The sequence below is a fragment of the Rutilus rutilus genome (assembly GCF_951802725.1).
Source record: "Rutilus rutilus genome assembly, chromosome: 15".
Lineage (NCBI taxonomy): Eukaryota > Metazoa > Chordata > Actinopteri > Cypriniformes > Leuciscidae > Rutilus > Rutilus rutilus.
The window spans coordinates 549,928-574,927 of NC_140220.1; the positions used below are offsets into that span (position 1 = coordinate 549,928).

General features: G+C 42.0%; 2 protein-coding genes across 2 annotated transcripts in view; one reads left to right on the forward strand and one right to left on the reverse strand.

Annotated features, from left to right (window-relative positions):
- The window catches only part of mgab (MAX dimerization protein MGA b), a gene marked incomplete at its 5' end in the record, with an annotated part of 40,844 nt that extends 39,390 nt beyond the window's left edge, over positions 1-1,454 (reverse strand). Inside the window, one exon of the mRNA XM_084433391.1 lies at positions 1,410-1,454. Coding sequence (XP_084289517.1) covers positions 1,410-1,454 — 45 coding nt within the window. The remainder of the gene's footprint in view (positions 1-1,409) is intronic.
- A 13,132-nt stretch (positions 1,455-14,586) lies between these two features.
- Positions 14,587-25,000, forward strand: part of LOC311304929 (bromo adjacent homology domain-containing 1 protein) — a 13,684-nt gene continuing 3,270 nt past the window's right edge. The window contains exons 1-4 of the mRNA XM_084432284.1: positions 14,587-14,659; positions 19,542-20,780; positions 22,807-23,297; positions 24,975-25,000. The exon at positions 24,975-25,000 is cut by the window's right edge and continues 134 nt beyond it. Coding sequence (XP_084288410.1) covers positions 19,562-20,780; positions 22,807-23,297; positions 24,975-25,000 — 1,736 coding nt within the window. The 5' untranslated portion in view covers positions 14,587-14,659; positions 19,542-19,561. The remainder of the gene's footprint in view (positions 14,660-19,541; positions 20,781-22,806; positions 23,298-24,974) is intronic.

Here is a 25,000-nt window from a genome sequence, read left to right on the forward strand (position 1 = left end):
AGTGTGTGTGAGTGAGTGTGTGTGTGAGTGAGTGTATGTGAGTGAATGAGTGTGAGTGTGTGTGAGTGAGAGAATATATGTTTGTGTGTGTGAGAGAGTGAGTGAGAGTGAGTGAGTGAGTGTGTGTGCGCGTGAGTGAGTGAGTGAGTGAGTGTGTATGTGAGTGAGTGTGTGTGTGTGTGTGAGTGTGTGAGTATATGTTTGTGTGTGTGAGAGAGTGAGTGAGTGAGTGAGTGAGTGTGTGTTTGTGTGCGCGTGAGTGAGTGAGTGAGTGAGTGTGTGTATATATATGTTTGAGTGTGTGTGTGTGTGTGTGTGTGAGAGAGAGTGTGTATGTGTGTGTGTGTGTGAGAGAGAGTGTATATGTGTGTGTGAGAGAGTGAGTGTGTGTGTGTGTGTGCAATTGTTACCTAACATGTTTTGCTTAACTGAATACAGGACGATAACTAAACATAACATGTACTATATTAATATTATAACTGTATATCAATGTGACACTGGTCTCTGGCTGACAACAGAAAACTTACTAAACAAGCATTTTCCATAAAGCTACTTTAAAAAAAGATGTATTGTAAACAACGATATATGAAATTTTCCTAAACTTAATTAAAAACACACTTGATATAGAGAAGCTCCTCAGAACAATATGATTTTACACACAGCAGCTGTCGCCGACATGTCAACTTATGACTCCACCAATGACGCGGGTTGGGGCGGGGCTATCTGTGTGACTGACCAATTACAGACGAGGGGAGTGTTCCGGAAACCTGTCTGCAACAGCTATTGTTATTGTTGCAAATCTGTTTGGTGAAAATTAAAAAACATTTTGGAGCAAATAAATGACACACTTCCAGACAACTAAAGGTTTACTGTGATTTTAACATAAAACCCATGTTTTGCTATTTTATGCAATTTTTCCAAGAAGGAATATCCAGTGAACGCGATGACTTTCACTCATTTATAAGTGTTGAGAGACTGTAGGCAGTCGGACAGTGAACATGGCGATCGCTGCTGCTGTTACTGCATGTTACAGTAATAAACACTAACAAAGGATCTTCGTGCAACGTGTATTTAAAGTGGAGATTAACACAAACATAAACATAGTCCAGCCGAAGTTGGTCGAGCACGCGCGCAGCGCGCGGGAGTCTGTCAGGAGGATTCGAGTCAACAAACACACAGAGTCTCCGTTTAACTCCGAACAGGAACATCTAAAAGCATATAGATTCGAGTTGTTGCTCACTTACCTTTCTTAAGTTGTGCAGGATTCAGTCTAAGTCATAATTTGACGTGTGTACTGTAAAGTTTCTCGCTTCCCAACCGAAATGCCTCCCAAACCAACTGATAGTCAGCCGCGCGCGGCGGGCAAGTGACGTCACTCACCGTAACTGTTCCCTGTTCGCGCGGTTTACCTCCGGACCAATGGCGTGCCGTTCCCCAATGCAGCGATGAGTCATCGAAGCGTGCCTTAATTCAGCGCTAACTCATCGGGAATAACGTGGGCAGTTTAAATATACAGTGGAGCTTTTCCAACTGAACATGTTCTCATACAATTAAAGATAAAAAATGTTTTGTCATTATTACGTTAATATATACGGTCGTTACGGTGAGTTCATTTTTGAACCGCACTACATTTTACAATACAAACGGACAATTTATTAATAAATATTCAATTTGTTTAAATTACTTTCTAATCGAAATGTTTCGAACAAAATTTCCTTTTGTAAAATCCCTTTAACACACGTGACGTCCCGAGCGGCGTCATCCTCCAGGAAGTGACGTCATCTTTTGGAGGGAAAACAGCCGCGCAAACGTCCATTAAATCCCACTATTCGATGAATTCTGTGGTGTTTTGTGCTTTTATTCGTCTAGTTTGATCAAATGGGACAAACCAGTTTGATCAACATTTCAAAATGTGCTCAAAAATTAAAGTTGACCTCCTCAGGTAAGATACTGAAATTCGGTGCCTTTTGGCCATCATAAATTGTAGAAAGTCAAAGAAATGTTTGTGTAGTAGGGCGATGTAAAACATAAAAAAATATATTTATAAATTATTATTAATGATAATATTAAATTGGTCTATAGGTCAAGCTCTGGTCAATAAATAGACTTAACCATTAATTATCAAAACAACTGAAATGCAAGAAAGATCAAAACCCTTTACTTTTTAAAGCACTACATTATTGATACTCTAGTCAAATGTCATTGTCACTGAATTATTAGGGTTTTTTGCTGATTTTATGAAATTATTCATAAAATTAGCTGCTCAACAACACAATAACAGGGTGGACAAGTGGAATAAAGAACGGATGGATGATTTCCTATCGCTCAGCGTACACAGTTACAATTTTACTTGAACTGGATTGGGAAACAATATGTAAAACATTGCCAATGAACTTTAAATGCACTACTTCTTCAACTTTAACATGAATTAGTTTGAAAATCTCAATGTTCAGTGTCGTCTCTGTTAGCTCTTCTGGTGTGAAAGAGACGACATTCTGAGCTAAAATCAGCAAAAACATGCTAACATGCTAACATGCTAACATAGAAGGTTTATCTAATAAAGACTTGCATGATCTCTAAAAATGTCATTTTAAAAATATAATTTTTCTACTAACTTTTTCCCATAAGTCTCTGAACAGGGTGGATGTGCCCTATAGTTGGCCAACACATCTGAAAGCTAAAATGGGTGAAAATGCTTTATGATATGATGTCATTTATTTTGTCCAACTTTCATTTAAAGGAAAAGTCAAACATAACAGCGAGGACAAAACAAAATAACAGCGAAGCTAAAAACCTTGATTATAATTGGTCACATAAATTTAATACACACTTAAAAACACTGGGTTAAAAACAACCCAATTTGGGTTGGGTAAATATAGGACAGAACACATGTTGGGTTAATTTAACCCAGCATACTGGGTTGATTTATTTTTACTATAGTAGGCTACAAGCTTCTTTTTTTTCTTCATACATGAAGTAATGTTTACGGACTAACTTAAATCCTTTAAACTTAAAAAACCAAATACTCCACACAACCACTGGTTTGCATGAGAATTCCTTTATTTTCGTAATTCCTACAGTATAGCATATTTTATATAGTTTTGAATACACAAAATAAAAACATTTATAAGTTACACAAAAACTACCCAAACATTGGGTTGTTACGTCTGACCCACACAAAAACTTCCCAAACACTGAAAAAATAAACCACAACATTGAGAGAATTAGACATTAGAGAGAATCTTTACTGATATTCCCAACAATGGGAAAAATGGGAAAAATCATGCAAGTGTTTATCGTGAAAATGTGCGACAGAGACATCAGAAAAATGCTGATATGTGGAGGTTCAAAATGCTGTAAAACCTTTCAAATTATTATTTTTAATCAACTTTAATGCGCTTATAGAGTTCAAATGGTGTTATTTATGATAAAACTGATATTGTGCAACATTTTAAGGCAGTAAGATCATGATCTGGAATGAATAACTAAGTTATAAAGTTGTATGATCTTGAGCATTCTCTGTACTTCTACTGTAAATCATAATACATTAATATGTCATCTTTCACAGTCTATCTATCTATTATTATGTTTAATATCTTCATTAATACCAAGCTGTCATAACTAGTAACTATAGGATATTGAGTGTAAGTCTGCTTTATTTCTCCAGCGCTTGACGGATCCATTCCCAGCAGATTTACAGTCATAAACAGGAGAATAACAGAATCAGTGATGAAACTTCATCAGATATGAGATATGAGTTATTATTCAGATCAAGTTTTGTTCTCGTCTTGGTAAATTATTCATAAAGGTGGTAATATTGCTGGATAATTATAATTTCAGTAACACTTTACAATAAGGTTCATTAGTTAATATATTATCTACCATGAACTCATGAGCAATACATCTGTTACTGTATTTGTTCATCTTTGTTAATGATAGTTAATAAAAATACAGCTGTTCATTTTTGGTTCATTTCAGTGCAATACTAATGTTAGCAAGACTTTAATAAAGTATTAGTAAATGTTGAAATTAACATTAACAGAGATTAATAAATGCTGTATAAGTGCAGTTCATCATTAGTTCAGTGTGATTAATGTATAGTTAACTAATGAAGCTTATTGTTGTAAACTGAAATGAAGTCACAGAAAATCATTATGTAAAAACCAGCATGAATGTGGACACGTATATCTGTGTGTTATTGCACATAACTCTATTCTAATGTTGTAGATCATTACTAATTAATGCTGTTCTTTTGAACTTTATATTGATCATGTGACACTGAAGACTGGAGAAATGATGCTTTGATCACAGGAATAAATTACACTTTATATTCACATAGTAAACAGATATTATACTTTCTAATAATATTTCACAATATTACTGTTTTTATTTAATTTTTTGATCACATAAATGCAGCTTTGGTGAGCAGAAGAGACTCTTACACTAACCCCATCCAGAACGTTAGACTGGTGTGTGAGTGTCTGAGTGTGTGAGTGTGTGTGTGTGTGTGTGTGTGTGTGGGATGTGTGTGTGTGTGTGTGTGTGTGTGTGTGTGTGTGTGTGTGTGTGTGTGTGTGTGGGATTGGCGTGTGTGTGTGTGTGTGTGTGTGTGTGTGTGTGTGTGTGTGTGGGATTGGCGTGTGTGTGTGTGTGTGTGTGTGTGTGTGTGTGTGTGTGTGTGTGTGTGTGTGTGTGTGTGTGTGTGTGTGTGTGTGTGTGGGATTGGCATGTGTGTGTTCAGCCGTAGTGTTGATGGAGTCAGAGATCTCTAATGACTGACGCAGAGAACTGCTTTCCAGCTCATAACTCATAACTTTATTGCCAATCAACAAGTCAGTGATGAAGACGAGAAGCTCCATGGAGAAATCAAGAGGAAAGACACTGAATCTCCAAGGGATCAATTACAGCGTTCCCAGATCTCCCAGATCTCCAGCTTTTCCTCAAGCTCCAATTAATCAGGTTGCAGTGACATCATCAGCAGGGATCCAGTGGAGCAGAAGCTCGGGATAAAGCCGTCCGGAGCAGAAGCTCGGGATATAGCCGTCCGGAGCAGAAGCTCGGGATATAGCCGTCCGGAGCAGAAGCTCGGGATACAGCCGTCCGGAGCAGAAGCTCTCCTGCAGTGATGGAGGATCTGCTGGCTCTGAGGATCGTGGTCTCCATCGTCGGAGTCGTGGGGAACTCTGTCCTGATGGTGTCGCTCCTCCACAGCGCTCGCCTGAAGCCCTTCGAGGTCTTCCTCCTCGGCCTCTGCGTGTCCAACCTGGAGGAGATCGTGGTGGTGGACGTGTACGACGGGCTGCTCTCGCGCTCCTCCTTCCGGATGAGCTCCTGGTGAACACTCGCTCTATAACACACATCACAGCTGTACACTGAGGCACTTCATCTAAACATGCTTTATATAGGCTGTCAATGCATTTATCATATGCTTTCTATAAGCAATTTATGTCCAAGTAATGAAGGGAAAGTTAAAGTTACTGTAAAATTGCACTTAAAATACAACGTCAGGATATTTAATAATGTATTTTGAAAGTACACGTTTTACAGGGATCATTCCCGCGCTCCTCGTTCAGGACGAGCTCCACTGCTCCAGTGCACTTCAAGTGTGCTAATGATTAGTAAACTTCAAGTGTGCTATTTTGGAACAACAAGTATATTATAGTTGTAATTAAATTGTAGTAAAGCATAACTTTAAGTGTGTTCATGTGCTTTTGTGTGCTAAATTGGAACAACTTGAAGTGTGCTTTAAGTATATGCCTGTAGGGACTAATTACATGCTTGATTAGTGATATTAAAGTGTGCTTTATTTGTGTTACAAGTTCAAATTCATTACGAGTGTCTTCGAAACACAAGCAATAAATCATAAATGTATTATATTTGAGTATAAAGTATATGCTCAGTAATACCTTTGGCTTATTCCAAATACTACAAATTGCACACTTTGTCTTCAATAACAAATGCACATTAATAAACAAATATTACACTGCATACACTTTATTTAAAATGTTTTAATAGCCTTTCAATGCATTTATCATGTGCTTTAATACTTTCTGAAAGCAATTTAATTAAATTTCCAAGTAATGAAGGGAATTCCAAGCTTGAGGAAGCAAACGTAAAAATTACTAGCCTCAGGATATTTAATAATGTATTTTGAAACTTTCAATGCATTTTTACAATTATCATTTTCAGCACACAGTTAGAAATACACCTAAAATAGTAAAGTGCAAATAAATACACTTATAATACACTTCTATATATTAACGCTATATATACACACTCTATAAGAGGCTCGTCTAACCAGTTTATTAAAGCTCGGGACCCTTTTAAGGGTTAATATGCAGGGAACATGTTTTATTATCTAGACTCAATCATATTTCCAGCATTCGTTGTCTGTAAAACTCTCTGTAATCATGCAGACTGTCACTCTCAGTGTTTAGTCAAGCCACACTTTTATTTACCCTTTCTCTTTTTTTCCTGGGTATTATTATTTAAGACAATTTTGTCTTTTGTTTTTCTTTGTTTTAATATTGTCTTGAAACTCATAAATAAAGTATTTATATATATATATATATATTTTTTTTTTTAATTTAAAGATAGTAAAAATGTTGTTAGTATATTTGCAATGTACTATTGAAAAAAAGGAATCTATGTCAAACACAGTGAAGTGTTCTCTTGGGTCTCCAGGGCGTGCCGAGGACTGAAGTTCCTCACGATGCACGGAGAGATCGGGAGCATCTTGTTCACGGTCCTCATTAGCGTGTACCGCTGGCAGAAGCTGCGCGTGCGCGTGAGCCTGCCCGTGATGATGGACGGCCCGGGTCCGGCCCGCGCACTAGCCGTGTCCTGCGCCGCGCTCGCGCTACTCTTCGCTTCTCCTACGCTCCTCGTAAACCTGGACTGGAGTCACTCCAACGCCTCGGCTCGGGCCTGTCCGGTGGACTTCTTCCAGTGCACGTCATCCAGATGCCCGACTCGCAACCGAGCCTACAAATACTCGTTCCTCCTGCTGTGTAATCTCCTCCCTCTGCTGATCGTCACGCTCTCCAGTGCCATGATCATCCGCTTCCTCATCCTGCACACTGCAAACACCGATCGGGATCTGAACGGTAAAAGACTGTAAAAATGCTACAGTGAAAAACGGTCAAATTGAACTTAAAATATACTACAACTTCAGGATATTGAATAATGTAGTGTAGCGATCGGAAAAATGATAGACTCACTTAACAGTTTTAATGCTCTTTCATTAGTGTGAGCACCTGTGGCCGACACTCTCGCCTCACTCAGTCCAGCGGACCTCAAAACTCTCCTCTTTCCCCAACCCCACCCATGCACAGACTCGTTCTTCAGGAGAACAGCCCACGCCTTAAAGCCCCACACAACCAGAACACATGAAAGAAAACACATGCATCTAGATCGCACTGAAATGTCCAACAAAAAAACGATGTATAAATAATGTTTTTGTCCTAATGTTTTGAGAACATTATTAAAGAACAGATAACTCTGAACGAACGTTCTATTAACGTTACTGGAAGAACATTTGTTAACAGAACGTTCCCTGTTTTCTGTGATGTGCATCTACTGAGAAACCCTGAGCATTCGCTTCATTTTATAGTCTGGGGTTTGAATGTCTACATCTAAAACATCAGATCAGTTCTCATCCTGTCCGTCGTTTGTAACCTTGGAAATTCCCATCGTCGAATGTGTGTTTTGAAGATGTGACAATGTCGCGGTGTTGCGGACGCTCAGAGCGCATGATAATAACCTGCCCTACATCAGGCCTGTGATCGGGAGAGTCGGGGTCGTTACACAGACGATAGAGTGAGACTGCGTGTGAAAACAGCCAATCTGATATTGAACATAAACAGTCTTTAGACTTGCTCCCCTTTCACAAAGTTCCTCGACCTCGGGCAACAGAGTAAGTCCCTGAAGCGTCCCTGACACGCTGAGGCCGCCGTTGCCCTTCCTGTGTAACTGAAACCGGGCTATATGAATGTGAGGTTTGCAGCTCAAGCACTGGTGTGGCTCTGGGTCTGCCAGGGGACTGGAAGTGCTCGACTGGGTCCTGGTCCTCCCTCCGGGATAGGCACATCTGTGGAGGAGGCCGGTGTTCGGGCTGTAGCGGCACTTCGTCTATAAGGTGCTGATCTTTCTCGGTGCACGGCCACCAAGAGGCTGAGTCCTGCACAGCGGATCGGCTCACCATTAGGATAAATGGCAAGTGCGTGTCCCAATCTGGCTGATGCTTGCAGACACCATGGTCAGCTGTTCCGCCAGTGTCCTGTTAAACCTCTCAACGAGGCCATCACTTCGGGGATGCAAAGAGGTGGTCCTTGTTTTGTGAATCCCTAATTTAAAAAAAGGACACGCAACTCAGAATTCCGGCCTTGATCGCTGTGTACGGATTCAGCAACCCCGACCCGACTGAACATGTCATCCACCAACGCGTTCACCACTGTCTCGGCTTCTTGGTCAGGCAGTGCGTAAGCCTCTGGACATTTAATTAAATAATCCATAGCCGTCAGCACAAACCTGTTACCCCTTTCCGAATATGGAAAAGGACCCATTACATCCACCCCCACGCTCTCCATTGGGCCTCCTACGGGGAACTGTTGCAGAGGAGCGAGGGACTGGCCAGGCTGACCCTTGCGGGCAGTGCAATCATCACACCGCTGACAAAAATCCTCCACATCTCTCCTCACGCCCCCAGTGAAAACTCTTTCTGACACGTTTGAGTGTTTTTGAACACCGTCCCGTGGGCAGCCCTGGACACCACCTGCCACCTCCCCTCCCCAGTGGCAGGGTCTTTCCACTGCCTCTCTTAACTCCCTGTCTTGCAGACGCAGGTCTTTGAATTTTGTCCATAAGTTTGTCGTGGACAAAGAGAGAATGGCCACTTCCTCCCACAGAGGTGCTGTGTTCGGACCCACTGGATCACTGGCTGCAGGTCCGCATCTTCCTCTTGCTGCCGCCTCCAGTCCTCTACTCCCACTGTCCTCACCGGCAAACACCGGTGTATCGCCAAGCTTGCACCCCACAGAAGCCCCACTGGCATCCGAGTCCTCCAGCTCTCTGTCCCTGGCTTCTCTTTTATCACAGTACCGACACCCGTCGGCAAAGCATGGCAGACGAGAAAGAGCGTCTGCATTTGTATGGACTGACCCTGGATGGTGTACTACTCTCATATTGTGTGCCTGAAGTTCCTCAATCCAGCGTGCCAGCTGGCCCTCTGGCTCTTTGAATGATATTAGCCATTGAAGAGCTGAATGATCAGTGCGCACAGTGAAAGGTAGCCCGCACAGGTAATACTTGTGCCCCAAAAACGTCACCTCCCTCCTAAACAAATGACATTTCTCCTGGTGCAGCTTCAAGCCAGACTCGCTTATGCGAACCAGCACACGCCTGAGTGCCTCCAACGAGGTCTGAAATGATCTGGCATGGACCAGGATGTCATCCAGGTACACCAGACACTCTGAACGCGGAATACCCGATAACACCCTGTCCATTAACCTGGCAAAAGGGGGGATGGGGTAAACTACCTGTGGTGGACTGGCGACAGCGCTGGGGTGGGTTGGCGAGTGCAGTGTGTAGTGCTCTAGTGTCCTCAGGTGCAGCTGCTGTATCCAGCAGCCCTATAAAAGACACATCAACGTTACTTTCAGTGGACATGAAAACCTCAGGACCCCCTTCAAAACGGAGCAGCCCATCTCTCAGGTCTAACTGGCAACCTGCACTTCTGAGGAAGTCCAGACCAAGAACACAAGGGTCCTGAACTGCAGCCACCCACACTGAATGACGTAATGTCTTCCCCCCCACAGTCAGCCCCACCACGCCTTTACCCTTCAGTGCCGCTAGTTCACTTGTCACTGTGTGTAGTCGGACAGTGGTGGGTTCCAGACTGGCATTGGCAGGAACTACCTCCGGTCTTATAACGGTCACAGTTGATCCCGTATCCACCAATGCTAAACACAGAACCCCCTCCAGCAAAATTGGCACATGACAAAAATCACTAACACATGTTCGTCCCTCCACAACCACAGACTCCTTTGGCCCACATTCACCCTTCCCCAACAGTCCTTGCTCGTCTTCCATCTGTCCATCTCTTGAGACTACTGCTGGTGATGACTCACATTGGCAATGAGTGATGGGGGTCGGCATGGCTCCGATCATGCAGACCCCGTCCCATTTCCCTGGTTACTGGCTAGCTTAGGACACTGATGAACTAAACGTCCAGTCTGCCCACAACCCCAACAAATCCTTGGTCGTGTGCGGGGACGTTGATCAGGTTGCAGTGCCACAGCTCAAATGAATTCAGTAATCTCAGAAACCCAGGCTGGCCTTTCGCTTAGCCACGTCAGTAGACCCCACCGACACAGATATGCGCTGTCTCTCGTCCGGCATGCAAGCTCCCCATTCAGTCTCCCTCTCCAACACCATCTCGAAGGCATCCTGCAGGGTTTGAGGGTGAGCTAGTTGTGTCTGTCTACAGAGGGGTAAGGGCCTGTATGAATCAGTCTCTCGCAAGCTCCCCTTGCACTGACGGTGGCATGTGGGCATATGCTCGCAGAGTCAAATTTTCAATATCATTAGCCAGGACTCTCAGTTGCTCTCTTGGCTGCATCTATTACTCAGTTCAGAACGCAGGAGCCCTGGCTGCTCAAATTGCCCAAAACGCCGTCTCAGTGCCCCGACAAGTGCATTATAATTGAGTCTATCTTCAGGGCTAAGCAGTAATAAACAGTTCAGAGCATCATCTGTGAGACACAAAGCCAATCCAAGAGCTTGCGGTCCTCTGGCCAGTTTGCAGCATGAGCCAGCAGTTCAAACTGTGCATGTTTGTTTGTTGTACTCATGAGAGTTCGGCGGCACTCGGCTCCGGCAACGAAAGCCCGGCGTCTGCAGCCATCCTCCTAGTAGCCTCCCTCACACGAGCCTTGTGCGATTCCAGAGAGTCTTCCTCTGTTGCGAATTGATCGGAAGCCCGTGCCGAAGCGCCTAGAGCCTCGCGAAACATCCGGCTCGCTTCTGGCTCTGACTTAATCTTTTCTTTAGTCTGCTTCCACATCGTGTTTCAGGGACGATAACGAGAGCAATCTCGTATACTAACTGGACTCAAACACTTCACTTCTGACGCGATCAGTGTAGCGATCGGAGAAATGATAGACTCACTTAACAGTTTTAATGCTCTTTCATTAGCGTGAGCACCTGTGGCCGATGCTCTCGCCTCACACAGTCCAGCGAACCTCAGAACTTCTGGAACTCCTCTTTCCCCAACTCCGCCCATGCATAGTTCTCGTTCTTCAGGAGAACAGCCCAAGCCTTAAAGCCCCACACAACCAGAACACAGAACACATGAAAGAACATACATGCATCTAGATCGCACCTGATGTTGAGCATAAACAGTCTTGCTACGGTATTTTGAAAGTATACTTTCAATGCATTTTTCCAATTATAATTTTCGCGCTCCTCGGTCAGGTATACTTGCGGCCAGAATAATTCAGTATATTTCAAGTGTGTTAATGATTAGTTAACTAATTAGTCCAGATCCTGATCCTCCGCACTGTAAAAAATTAGCGTGATTTTAACGGTAATAATGCTACAGCGAAAAACTGTTAATTGGTTAAGAGAAAGTTTTCGTACTATATACGGTAAATGCTGTAACTGTGATAGATCTAACCGTACATTTAATGTAATTTTACAATAAAATACCGTTAAATTTACAGTTTTTGGAAGTGAAAAAGAACAAGTCATTGTATTATTTACAGTGAAAAAACGTAAATTGAAATTCCCACAATTCCCGTATTTTTTTACTGTAAATTTAAGATAAGTGTGTAAAACCTAAAATGTTGCTACCGTATTTTTTTACTGTAAATTTAAGATAAGTGTGTAAAACCTAAAATGTTGCTACCGTATTTTTTTTACTGTAAATTTAAGATAAGTGTGTAAAACCTAAAATGCTGCTACCGTATTTTTTTACTGTAAATTTAAGTGTGTAAAACCTAAAATGTTGCTACCGTATTTTTTTTACTGTAAATTTAAGATAAGTGTGTAAAACCTAAAATGCTGCTACCGTATTTTTTTACTGTAAATTTAAGATAAGTGTGTAAAACCTAAAATGTTGCTACCATTTTATTTACGGTAGATTTCTGGCAACCACAACTGCCAGTTTTTTACCGTAATTTACCGCAATTGTTTCTGCAGTGCAGAGAGCCAGGTCCGGGTTCCAGCGAAGCACGGCGGCCATCCTGACGGCCATGATGCTCTTCCAGCTGAACTGGAGTGTGTACCTGGTGCTGCATCTGGCCTGCGACCCCTACACATTCCCGTCCTGGTCCGAGCTGGAGTTCCTCATCACCAGCTGCTACTCCGCCATCAGCCCGTACGTGTACGGCATCGGCAACAACCTGTTCAGCCGCCGGCGCTTCACCAGATGACCGGGCTTTAGTGGAGGAATACGTTTTATAGAACAATAAGGAGAAATAAAGCTGTTTACACACACATACATACAAAGTAACACTTTCCTACAGGGTCACATGAACTACTAAAACATGTTCATTTCAACTTATACAGTGATGTCCGTGAAATTCCCTACAACTTCCATTAAACCCTCAAGTTTTACTGCTTTATTTACTAGAGGTTTAGTATTTTTTGTTTTTACATTTCATGTTTTCTTCTAGAAACAAACTTCGTTGCATTATTCTCCTGTTATCTCTGTAAAGCTGCTGTGAAACACTCTGTGTTGCGAAAGCGCTGTATAAATAAAGGTGACGACAAAAAATATGTGATTTTTGTGTTTTTTTAGCAGTGTGACGGTTTTATATGTTTAGTGTTTAGTGTGTGTGTGTGTGTGTGTGTGTGTGAGTATGTGAGTGTGTGTGTGTGTGTGTGTGTTTAGGTATTGCAGAAGCTCCAGTGTTTCAATGACGGTGCATTCAGGAAATGATGATCTTCTGTGTGTGTGTGTGTGTGTGTGTGTGAGAAACTCTCTCCCACACACTCTTCCACTCTGGGTGTGTGTGTGAGAGTGTGTGTGTGTGTTTAGGTGTTGCAGAAGCTCCAGTGTTTCCTATAATGACGGTGCATTCAGGAAATGATGATCTTCTGTGTGTGTGTGTGTGTGTGTAATGATGTTCATCATCAGGAAGACGTGGGTCAAAAACTGCTTATGTTTTCCTTACTGATGAAATTACATGATCAATACAGAATATTGACTGGAATCTCATTTATTTGTTTAATTTGTTTGTGTCTAAATATGGAGTTTTCAATGTTCTTCTCAGCAACAAACGTCTTTTTGTTATTAAACAACACTTGCTGTATAATGTGATATGATCAGCGACTCGAGAGACTCTGGGCTGATCAGTAAATGTTTCACTTCTAAATACTGAGTTTGTGTCCGACTGTGTGTCTTTACTTTCTATTCTAGCTTTGAGTGCGTTATTGTTGGCCTTACGCAAATATGTGTTTAGCAAGTGGTTTTCTCTCTGATCAGAACTGAAAGTGTGTGTGTGTGTGTGTGTGTGTGTGTGTGTGTGTGTGTGTGTGTGTGTGTGTGTGTGTGTGTGTGTGTGTGTGAGAGTGTGTGTGTTTGAGTTGCAGTCATATCTGGAGTTGACCTTATAAAACCAAATGCAGTCTGGGAGAATCGCTATATGACTGGAGTTATGCATTATTATGTCAAGTCATAATCCATGTTGTTAATGGTATTTATAGAAGCACATTCTCCTCTGTAAAGATATACTGCAGTGATATCACATATTAATAAGACAGTCAGAGTATGTTTTAAGTGTGTCTTCAGTGTTCAAAGACAGTATAGAGGTTTAGAATAATTCAGATTAAGATGATTGACATCTCTTCTGCTCAACAATCCTGCATTTATTTAATGAAGACTGTGAAATATTAGTACAATTTAAAATATCTGTTTCAAATCTGATGCACTATCATGCAAAAGTTTGGGGTAAGATTAAAAAACGTATACTTTTATTTATCAAGGACGCATTAAATTGATCAAAAGTGACAGTAAAGACAGTAAAGACATTTATAATGTTACAAAAGATTCTATTCCAAATAAATGCTGTTCTTAAACTTTCTATTCATCAAAGAATCCTGAAAAATAAAGTGTATCACAGTTTCATCACAGAAATACGAACTGTTTTCAACATTAATAATAATCATAAATGTTTCTTGAGCATCAAATCCTCATATTAGAGTGATTTGTGAAGGATCATGTGACACTGAAGACTGGAGTAATGATGCTGGAAATTCAGCTTTGATCACAGGAATAAATTACACTTTACTGTATATTCACATAGACAACAGCTGATTTACATTAGAATAATATTTCACTGTTTTTACTGTATTTTTGATCAAATAAATGCAGCTTTGGTGAGCAGAAGAGACTCTTTCAGAAACATCAAACAATCTTAATTGTTCCATTATAGTTGGAAGCCCAAAAGTGTGCGCGAGTTTTAATTATTGACACCTAGACACTGTAAAAGATGAATATTATAATGACGTTGAGTCTTGTTCGCTGATTGGCTGAGGGGGCCGCGCGCATCAGCATGCGAGCGTGTGATTGGTCCTCTGGAAGTTGAGTGCAGAAGCAGGAAGAGAAACAGCCGTGGACGTGCAGCGCGGACCCTCGACGCTCGTGTGTGTTTTACTGGTGAGTGTTTGTGCAGATCCGCAGAAATAAACACGCGCCGCGTCTCATGCGTTCACCCACGCCGATGCCTCGACCAACGCGCGCGGATCGAGGGCGCTTTAATAGCGTCGTGATGACGCGAGCTATAAGTTGATCTCGTGCAGCGCGCGCTCGCGTTTAATGTCACCTGATGTTGTTGTTGTTGTTGTTGTTGTGCAAGGGCGTTATTTCTGCTGTATGATGACGTCAGGCCAGCGCGCACATCAGCATCGCAACAAACACGACGACGTCACAAACTAACACATGTGACGTCACGACCAGAAACAATTTACGTTGCGCGTCGAACTTCATGATCCGCGTGCGCGCGCATGTGCGTAACGCGTCAGCTGCTCCACATTAACATACTTTAATAGTCACACAAGTAACATAACCGTGAACTGTAGTGTACTACTTTGACTCTGGTCAGTGGCTCACTGTTAAACTGTTCCTAGTTCAGTGACAGCGGCTGGAGATCTGGCGGAACTGAGGGGTTGAGGGTTCGAGTCCTGCAAGACTCAGACGTAATATTGTTATTTCATGTATCATTAATTAATCTTCTGTCGGTGTTTACTCTCATTAATGCTGTTATGCTGCACATCATGTTGTTTTGAACAGTGTCTCAGGTGCTCAGTATTTCAGACAACAAAAGTGACTCGATGCTGTCAAACTTCAGAAATATCATAATCATAACAGAATCTGGATTATGATTTGTGTGATGAACGGAGTGAGATTTAATGATCACGGATAATCTTCTCTGCCGAAGCTCTGAGCTCTTACTCACTCTAGTTACATTTATAAAATATTATTATTATGTTCAGCATCATTACTCCAGTCTTCAGTGTCACATGATCCTTCACACATCACTCTAATATGAGGATTTGATGATCAAGAAACATTTATGATTATTATCAGTGTTGAAGACGGTTGTGCTGCTTCAGATTTTTGAAGAAACTGCCGTTCAAAATCTGAAAAAGAAATCAATACTTTTATTCATCAAGGACGCATTAAATTGATCAAAAAATGACAGTAAAAGTTACAAAAGATTATATTTCAAATAAATGCTGTTCTTTTGAACTGAAAGAATCCTGAAAACTAAAATGTAACACAATTTCTACAGAAATATGACAGTTTTCAACCCTGATAATAATCATAAATGTTTCTTGAGCATCTAATCCTCATATTAGAGTGATTTCTGAAGGATCATGTGACACTGAAGACTGGAGTAATGATGCTGAACATTCAGCTTTGATCACAGGAATAAATTACACTTTACTGTATATTCACATAGACAACAGATGATTTACAGTAGAATAATATTTCACTGTTTTTACTGTATTTCTGATCAAATAAATGCAGCTTTGATCACAGGAATAAATCAGTCAATCAATCAATTCCTTTTATTGTCATTGCATCTATTATACAATGAAATTAATGAGCAAACCTTACGGAGAACGGAGAACCTTCTTAACAGAACGGAGGCTCGCTATTGGCCAGCATCGCACACATCACACACATGACCAGCGTCGGCCAATCGTGAGCCTCCGTTCTGCCGTACAGCCCAGAAGCGCTGCGCTGTTGCACTACATCATCTCACTCAGAGACACTGAAGAACATGAAGAGTGGAAGAAAGTTGTTATTTGTGATTGTTTTGCGCACAGAAAGTATTAGTATTCTCGTCACTTGATAAACGTGAGGTTGAGCCGCTGTAGCCACTGGACTGTTCTAACCATGTCTTTACCAACTTTCTGGACTGGCAAGCTTCATTAACAGTGAGTGGAGGAGTGAGACCGCTCTCAGATCTCATCAACAATATCTTCATTAGTGTTCTGAAGATGAGCGAGAGTCTGACGGGGTTGGACAACATGAGGGAGAGTCATTACTGACAGAGTTTACATCTCTGGGTGAACTAACGCTTTAACTCCTGTTAACCCTTTACGGAGAGTCTAACCCGCTCTGTCATCCAGGGCTTCTGGTTGGTGGTCATCCTGACGTCACGGGTCTTACGGGATCTTACGGGATCTTACGGGATGTGTGTGAACGCACTCGCAGATTCCGGACCAATGAACCCAAAATCAAACACCGGGACACATTATCCGTGTGTTTTCCGGGATCTCTGTGTGAAACGGGCTTGTTTATGTTTATATAGCTTCTTTCCCAAGCTCAAGGACGCTTCACAATAACAGTAAAGAACAAACAATCAGTTCATGCATACATCAGTCCAAGAAGCAGCGATTACAGTTGCACATCAGATTAACAAACACTATAACCGAAACAAAACCAACACTATGTACAGACAGCAGAGAAGGCGGCCGGTGGAAGCAAGGAAGCATTATGAGTTATGGAAAATGTAAAAAAAACAAACACTTGATGTGTTCTCCCAGTGCTGAACCTCAAAGATGTCCCAGTTTGTCAGACGCTCCTTCAGGCCATACTTGAACAGGTTTAATAATGAGTTTTCCTCCTGCGGGGGGGATCAGGAGTATGGATAGGGGATCTGATTTGCCCGAGTGTGGTAACGGTGTAGGTCTGACTGATTAAAACCACCAGCTATAATATGGACTGCTTCAGGGTAATTGCTTTGTATTGCATGTATAGCACTAAGCAAGTAGCCTAGGGCTATGCTAGGATTAGCATCTGCTGGAATGTAAGCAGCTGTAACTGGGAGATAGTCCGCGTGAGAGAGATCGCTCTGTTTAACCGGCAGAGACTTCCTATCACTTGTGTATGTGTGCACCAGTTGTTATGGCCGTAAATGCATAATCGCCCTCCCTTGCTCTTACCGGAGTCTTTGTTCCTATCCCAGCGAAATACGGTGCGGTCCGCTAGCTCAGTGGCTACGTCTGGGATATGTGGGTGAAGGTAATATTAAAGATCTGTAGATTCAACTCGTCCATCATATTGTTGATAGATCTGGCGTTAGAAAGAAAGAGGCTGGGTAGCGGTGGTGTGTGTGCGTGTTTCCCTAATCTCGCAGGTAGGCCGGAGCCGACAGCAGTCCACGGAGAGCCTGCTATCCTGGCTATCTCCTCCGGTAGATTGTGCGAGTCGTTATAGTCTGTTCAGATCGTAGTCCTATGATCAAGAGATCTTGACGGCTGTACGTCAGATTCGCTCAGCTAAACGCGACATTAAAGGGGTGGTTGATTATGATTTGACTTCTCTAACTTTAGTTAGTGTGTAATGTTGCTGTTTGGGCATAAACAACATCTGCAAAGTTACAGCGCTCAAAGTTCAGAGCAAAGGGAGATATTTGCTTTTACAGAAATCGCTTTTTAAAGGATAATATGTCAAATATGACAAACATGTCGAGTGGTTAGGGGTGTTCGGTGATGATTAAAAACAAATATATCGGCGCAATGTATGATTTCAATCCGTTTATTTTTCTATAGTGGAACTATTTTTTCAGATACCTCACAACCGCGTATAAACTTCCGCTCGATATTTGAGTCTGAAACGTCTTTTCCGTTCCCGGAAGCGCAGTGATATCAGCCAGCAATGAGTTCCTCCAACAGAAATCAATGGGATTTTACAAAATGCCAAATAAAACACGACAGAAACTGTATTTCCGCTACTCTACTTGTTTTGGAACATCACCGAACACCACTAACCACTCGGTGAGTTGCACAGTTTAGAAAACGAACGTTAAGTGTTGTTTTAAGGACATGTTTGTGCATGGCCATAGACTCCCATTCTGAAGCGGTCACGGGCAATTCTAAAATAGTCAAAAAGTCGAGACAGGAACCATTGTCAAAATTTCTTTGTCCACCACTCTTGTTCATCCAAAACAAACTACAAAATAGACTCAAAGTGTTAAAAACCGGAATTATCCTTTAAGGACTACAACAAACGGCTGGTAGAGACTACACCACACTCCTCCCGGGTTAGTGACATCACCAACCCTAGAATTTACATAAACCCCGCCCCCTGAACACAATTTATAGATTATCAAGACAGAATATGCTAATCAATGACTAGAAGATAACTACACATCAGCTGCATAAGTTCATCAACTAACCATTCAGAAATGTCCTGTTGCTTCTACATGTTGTCACTTCTTCTTGAGTCTCTCCATCATTGTCTGACTCCAGTTTGAACATAAAAGGCTATGAAATGTTCAGTGCGTGTGTGTGTGAGGTAATCGGAGCTGCTAACACACACACACACACACACACACACAAGCTCTTGAAGCTCCGCCCACTGTGCCGGGAGCAGCAGCTCATTTGCATTTAAAGGGACAGACACAAAAACAGTGTGTTTTTGCTCACCCTCAAAAAGTGACAATTTTAACATACTATATAGAAATATCTGTGGGGTATTTAGAGCTAAAACTTCACACACACACTCTGGGGACATCAGAGATTTATTTTACATCTTGTGAAAAGGACATTATACCACCCCTTTAACAATCAAACATGTAAACAAAAACAAACAGCACCAAAAGTGAGAGCGTGAAGCTGCTATCGTGGATTCCATCTTGCTGTGTGTGTTTTATATAAAAAATTACACTTTACTATATATTCACATAGAAAACAGCTGTTTTACATTCTAATAATATGTCACTGTTTTACTGTATTTTTTATCAAATAATTGCAGCCTTAATGAGCAAATTTCTTTGCAAAGCTTTCTTCCTAATCGAGCAGTCAAATAAACCTGGCATTGCATTCTAAGAATATTGTCTCTGTGACGAATCGCTTGTTTCTCTATTGTAAGTCGCTTTAGATGAAAGTGTAAGATAAATGCAAAAACGTAAATGTAAAGTTTTGTTCACATCTTGTATTTGGTGTTTCTTCGTACTAAAAGCAGTTATTCCTCTCTTGTTTATCAATATTGTCATATTAATTTCAGATCCCTTGTTATCCCGTAGGTCTTCTCCGAAAGCATGTTATGACCCACGCTCGGAAAAAAGGCTCCCTCGGCCAGTGTCGTGGCGAGGGGCGGGACCACGTGGAGGGCGGGTCACATGGTGAAACTGTGGGCGGAGCCTGGCCTGCGCGATCAATGGCGAAGAAAGTCAAGGCCAGGAATCGTGAGCAGCATGAAAGTCAAAAACGTTCACTGAAAATGGATGAAACTAAGAAGCACGTGAGCAAGAGAGGAAAGGCTAAGACTGTGAGTGAGCGCAAGCGTAAGCTGTATCCACTACGAGGAAGAGCCGCGGCTTCAGACGGCGAGGCGTTGAGCTGCCATGTTTTGCTCACGCGTTTGGATGGACAGGATGAACTGATCCCAGAAGTGGATCCCAAAGAGAAGTCATTGCAGGATAAACCTTCAGCTCCCGAGCCACGTAAACGTCGACTAGCGTCTCTAAACGCCGAGGCGGTTAACAGTCTGCTGCTCGAGAAAACCGACACCAAACTAGCGAAGAAACACGGCGATGGTGCCTCAACTACTAAGACCTGCTCGAAAAGAAGCTCGAAGGCAGAGACGTGCCAAAAGAAGAGGAAGAAAGACGAGTCTGACGCGAGTCTCTACGCTCCGGCTCCCAGACGGCTAGCCGGACTCAATGCCGCCGCACTAATGAAGCTAACTAGCTCAACTACAGGAAGGATCAAACCGGACCGCTGCAAACCCAAAGCACAGACGCCGTCCAAGAAGATCAGCCGCGATCCCGACGGAGCTTGTGAAGTGTGTAAAAGCAGGAGCTACGAGTCAGAACTGAGTCACGCGGCGGCTAAACCGGGCTTCCAGTCGCAGAGCATTCTGGGATACCCGGTGACGGTGGTGAAGGAGGAGCCGGTGGAGGCGGAGCTAAGTGCGTTCTGCTGCTGTCCACCAGACTGCCACCGGCTAGCGCTGTTCCTCGCGCAGGAGCCGGACGAGTCGCGGATCAAACACCTGGTTCCGGCGCATCCGGCGCTAACGCTCAGCGCTCATCCGTGTGTGTGCGCGGATCCATGCTACGCCGGGTACCTCGTGCACATCGCTCACCCCGGGCCGGGTTTGAGCACACCGGCGCTGCTAGCCTCCTCAGGGATCGCGCATCCCTTCTGCGGGTCCGTCGGGTCGGGATGCTACCGCTGTGGAGTCGGACGATACGCCTTCGCTAGCCGGACCTGCTCCTTCCCCACCAGCTGCTCACACTGCAGACATCCCATCAAAACAGGTCAGAGATCATGATGACGATTGATGAATATCATCAATAATAGGGGTGTAATTGTCACGATTCGATACATATCACGATACTGAACTCACAATTCGATACATATCACGATACTGAACTCACAATTTGATACACATCACGATACTGAACTCACAATACGATACATATTACGATACTAAACTCACGATACGATACATATCACAATACTTTACTCACAATTCGGTATGTCACGACACGGAACTCACGATATGATACATATCACGATACTGAACTCACGATTCGATACATATCACGATATTGAACTCACGATACGATACTGAACTCACGATACGATACATATCACGAATCACGATACGATACATATCACGAATCACGATATGATACATATCACGATACTGAACTCACGATACGATACATATCACTACACTGAACTCACGATACGATACATATCACTATACTGAACTCACGATTCGATACATATTATGATACTAAACTCACGATACGATACATATCACAATACTGAACTCACGATTCGATACATATTACGATACTAAACTCACGATAAGATACATATCACAATACTTAACTCACAATTCGGAATGTCACGACACGGAACTCACGATACGATACATATCACGATACTGAACTCACGATACGATACATATCACAATAATGAACTCACGATACGATACATATCACGATACTGAACTCACGATACGATACATATCACAATAATGAACTCACGATACGGTATCACTATACTGAACTCACGATGCAATATCACTATACTGAACTCACGATACGATACGTATCACTACACTGAACTCACGATACGATACATATCACGATACGATACATATGATACTGAACTCACAATACAATACATATGATACTGAACTCACGATATGAAACTTATCACGATACTGAACTCACGATACGATACATATTATGATACTAAACTCACGATTCGATACATATCATGATACTGAACTCACGATTCGATACATATTATGATACTAAACTCACGATACGATACATATCACAATACTTAACTCACAATTCGGAATGTCACGACACGGAACTCACGATACGATACATATCACGAGACTGAGCTCACGATACGATACATATCACGATACTGAACTCACGATACTGAACTCACGATACGATATCACTATACTGAACTCACATGTTATAAGGTTAACAAATAATAAACTGTTGATTAAAATGCTAAATTTGGTATTACATTGTGGTTGTAAATGAATAGTCTTGGACTTGGTGTTGGAAACCCAAAGCACAGGACAATAGAGACACCAGAATAACAATATTCATGATTCTGAAGCTGAAAACAGAATTATTTCAGATGAATCTGCTTGCACTCTTTCACTGACTAGGTATATTTAAAATAATGTAAGCCATATTTTACTGGTAACATAAGATATTTGCCATTATCAGGACCCACAAATATCCTCCCATTGCATTATTAAACATTATATTCAACATTATATATAGTAGTTTAATGTAGTACTGACACTAAAACTCAATATACACAATATATATATTGTCACTATCCGCGATGCATATTGTTGCATTTTTGTATTGCGATATATTGTGACACCCCTACCTTATGCCCGACCACCCCTATATTATTATACTGCGCCACAACTAAATCTGACTGAAAGCTAATTTTTTGAGGTATCAACCTCAAATTTGGAACACAACTTGTTTAGATTTATAGCTTCAATTTTTCTAGCAGATTTAGAGTTCAACATGTTTCATAAAATATTGTTCATAAATCATAAACTTCAACTTTTTTTTTTAGTTTCACTTTTTAAACTTTTTTTACTTCAACAATAATCTGCTAATCTTCTTTTAAATGAGACCAAACTTAAGTCTGTGCTCCCAAGCTTCAAACTTTTATGACAGTTTTTTTAAAATTGATGCACAAGGGTTAACTAGCCATACCTGTCTGTCATTGCTGTGCAGCGTCACACCTGTAGTAATCATGTGTTTCATTGTGCTGTTCCAGAAGGCTTCTCCTTGTCTCAAGATGAGCACAGCCACTCGCTCCTGGTTCCTCCGACCCTGCCTCTCTCTGGATGTCCCAGCATGCCCCGAGTGAACCGGTCCCCCCCGCTCTCTGGATGTCCCAGCATGCCCCGGGTAAACCGGTCCCCCCCGCTCTCTGGATGTCCCAGCATGCCCCGGGTAAACCGGTCCCCCCCGCTCTCTGGATGTCCCAGCATGCCCCGGGTGAACCGGTCCCCCCCGCTCGACCCGCGGCTCCTGTCCTCGATGTCGGACCGCAGGCAGGCTGAAGTCAGGCTTAAAGTGGGCAAAAAATGCCCTCAAAACCCCAAGCCATCCAACGGCTCGCTCACGATGGGCCACACCAGGTTATCCAAACAACCCACAGCTAGTCCAGCAAGTGCCAAACACCAGAGGAAAGTCAGCCGGCACCAGGCTACGAACGGATGGCGTCCAGTCGGAGTCCCTACGGAGAAGGAGGTGTTTATTGCGGTGAGTGATGTTGGCGTGGTTGTTCGACCGCAGACCGATCAGTGTTTAGAGAGCAGACGCTGCGGATGAATCACTCTCACAGTACTTTGATGTCAAACACTGATCGGTCTGCGCAGCGCCGCTTCAAGTCGAACACACCTTTTATGAGTGAGTCATTGAATCATCCATTCAAGAGATTCGTTCAATAACGCTGATTGATCCAGTAATGAAAAGTGAAGTCTTTATGAGTGAGTCATTGAATCATTCATTCAAGGTATTCGTTCAATAACGCTGATTCATCCAGTAATGAAACAAGTGATTTTTTTATGAGTGAGTCATTGAATCATTCATTCAAGAGATTCATATAAAACACTGATTCATCCAATAATGAAACAAGTGATGTTTTTATGAGTGAGTCATTGAATCATTCACTCAAGAGATTCGTTCAAAAACGCTGATTCATCCAGTAATGAAACAAGTGATGTTTTTATGAGTGAGTCATTGAATCATTCATTCAAGAGATTCATTCAAAAACACTGATTCATCCAGTAATGAAACAAGTGAAGTCTTTATGAGTGAGTCATTTTAAATTCATTCAAGAGATTCGTTTAAAAACGCTGATTCATCCAGTAATGAAGCAAGTGAAGTCTTTATGAGTGAGTCATTGTATCATTCATTCAAGAGATTCATTCAAAAACACTGATTCATCCAGTAATGAAGCAAGTGAAGTCTTTATGAGTGAGTCATTGTATCATTCATTCAAGAGATTCATTCAAAAACACTGATTCATCCAGTAATGAAGCAAGTGAAGTCTTTATGAGTGAGTCATTGAATCATTCATTCAAGAGATTCATTCAAAAACACTGATTCATCCAGTAATGAAGCAAGTGAAGTCTTTATGAGTGAGTCATTGAATCATTCATTCAAGAGATTCATTCAAAAACACTGATTCATCCAGTAATTCGATTTGAATAATAATAATAATTCAAATTAAAGCTGCAAGCAGCGATGAAAAGGGCCCTCGCACCCCTGCCACCGCCACCCGGCGCATTTAGTAAAGGCCTTCAGATTACACTCACCAAATTTGAAGAGGATCAGATCAAATCTGTAGGAGGAGTTCGTTAAAGTACAACATCAGGAAATTTAGAAAAATGCCCAAAATCCAGGAGGAAGTTCAAAATAGCTCACTTCCTGTTGTGTTTAGGGCTATGCTCCAAGAGACTTTTTTGTAGGTATTGGGTCATGTATGTACCAAATTTCATACCTGTGCGTGAAACGTAGAGCCGGGGCAAAATGTGGGGGCAATAATTTACAGAATTTGCCCCACCCAATTTTGAAAACCATATCACACGTAAATTTTCACCACTTCTGAAGCGTGTGCAAAGTTTCATGAGTTTTCGAGCATGTTTAGGCCCTCTAAAAAGCGATTCACTTTGGAGAAGAAGAAGAAGAAGAATAAACGGAGCAAAAACAATAGGGTCCTCTCACCATCGGTGCTCGGGCCCTAATAAAAAAAAAATGTTTAATAGACTGCAGCAATTAATATTTTTACAGAACCTCTAGTAAATTACGTGTTATTTTGTTTAGAGAATCGTGAATTCATCCAGAATCGTGATGTTGGCGTGTGTTGCCTCTGAGTGAATCATTACCCAGCTCAGATATGAAGTGGATGTAGTGTAATCACACTGTGGTTTTCAGGGCGATGACGAGACGGTTCTTCGTCA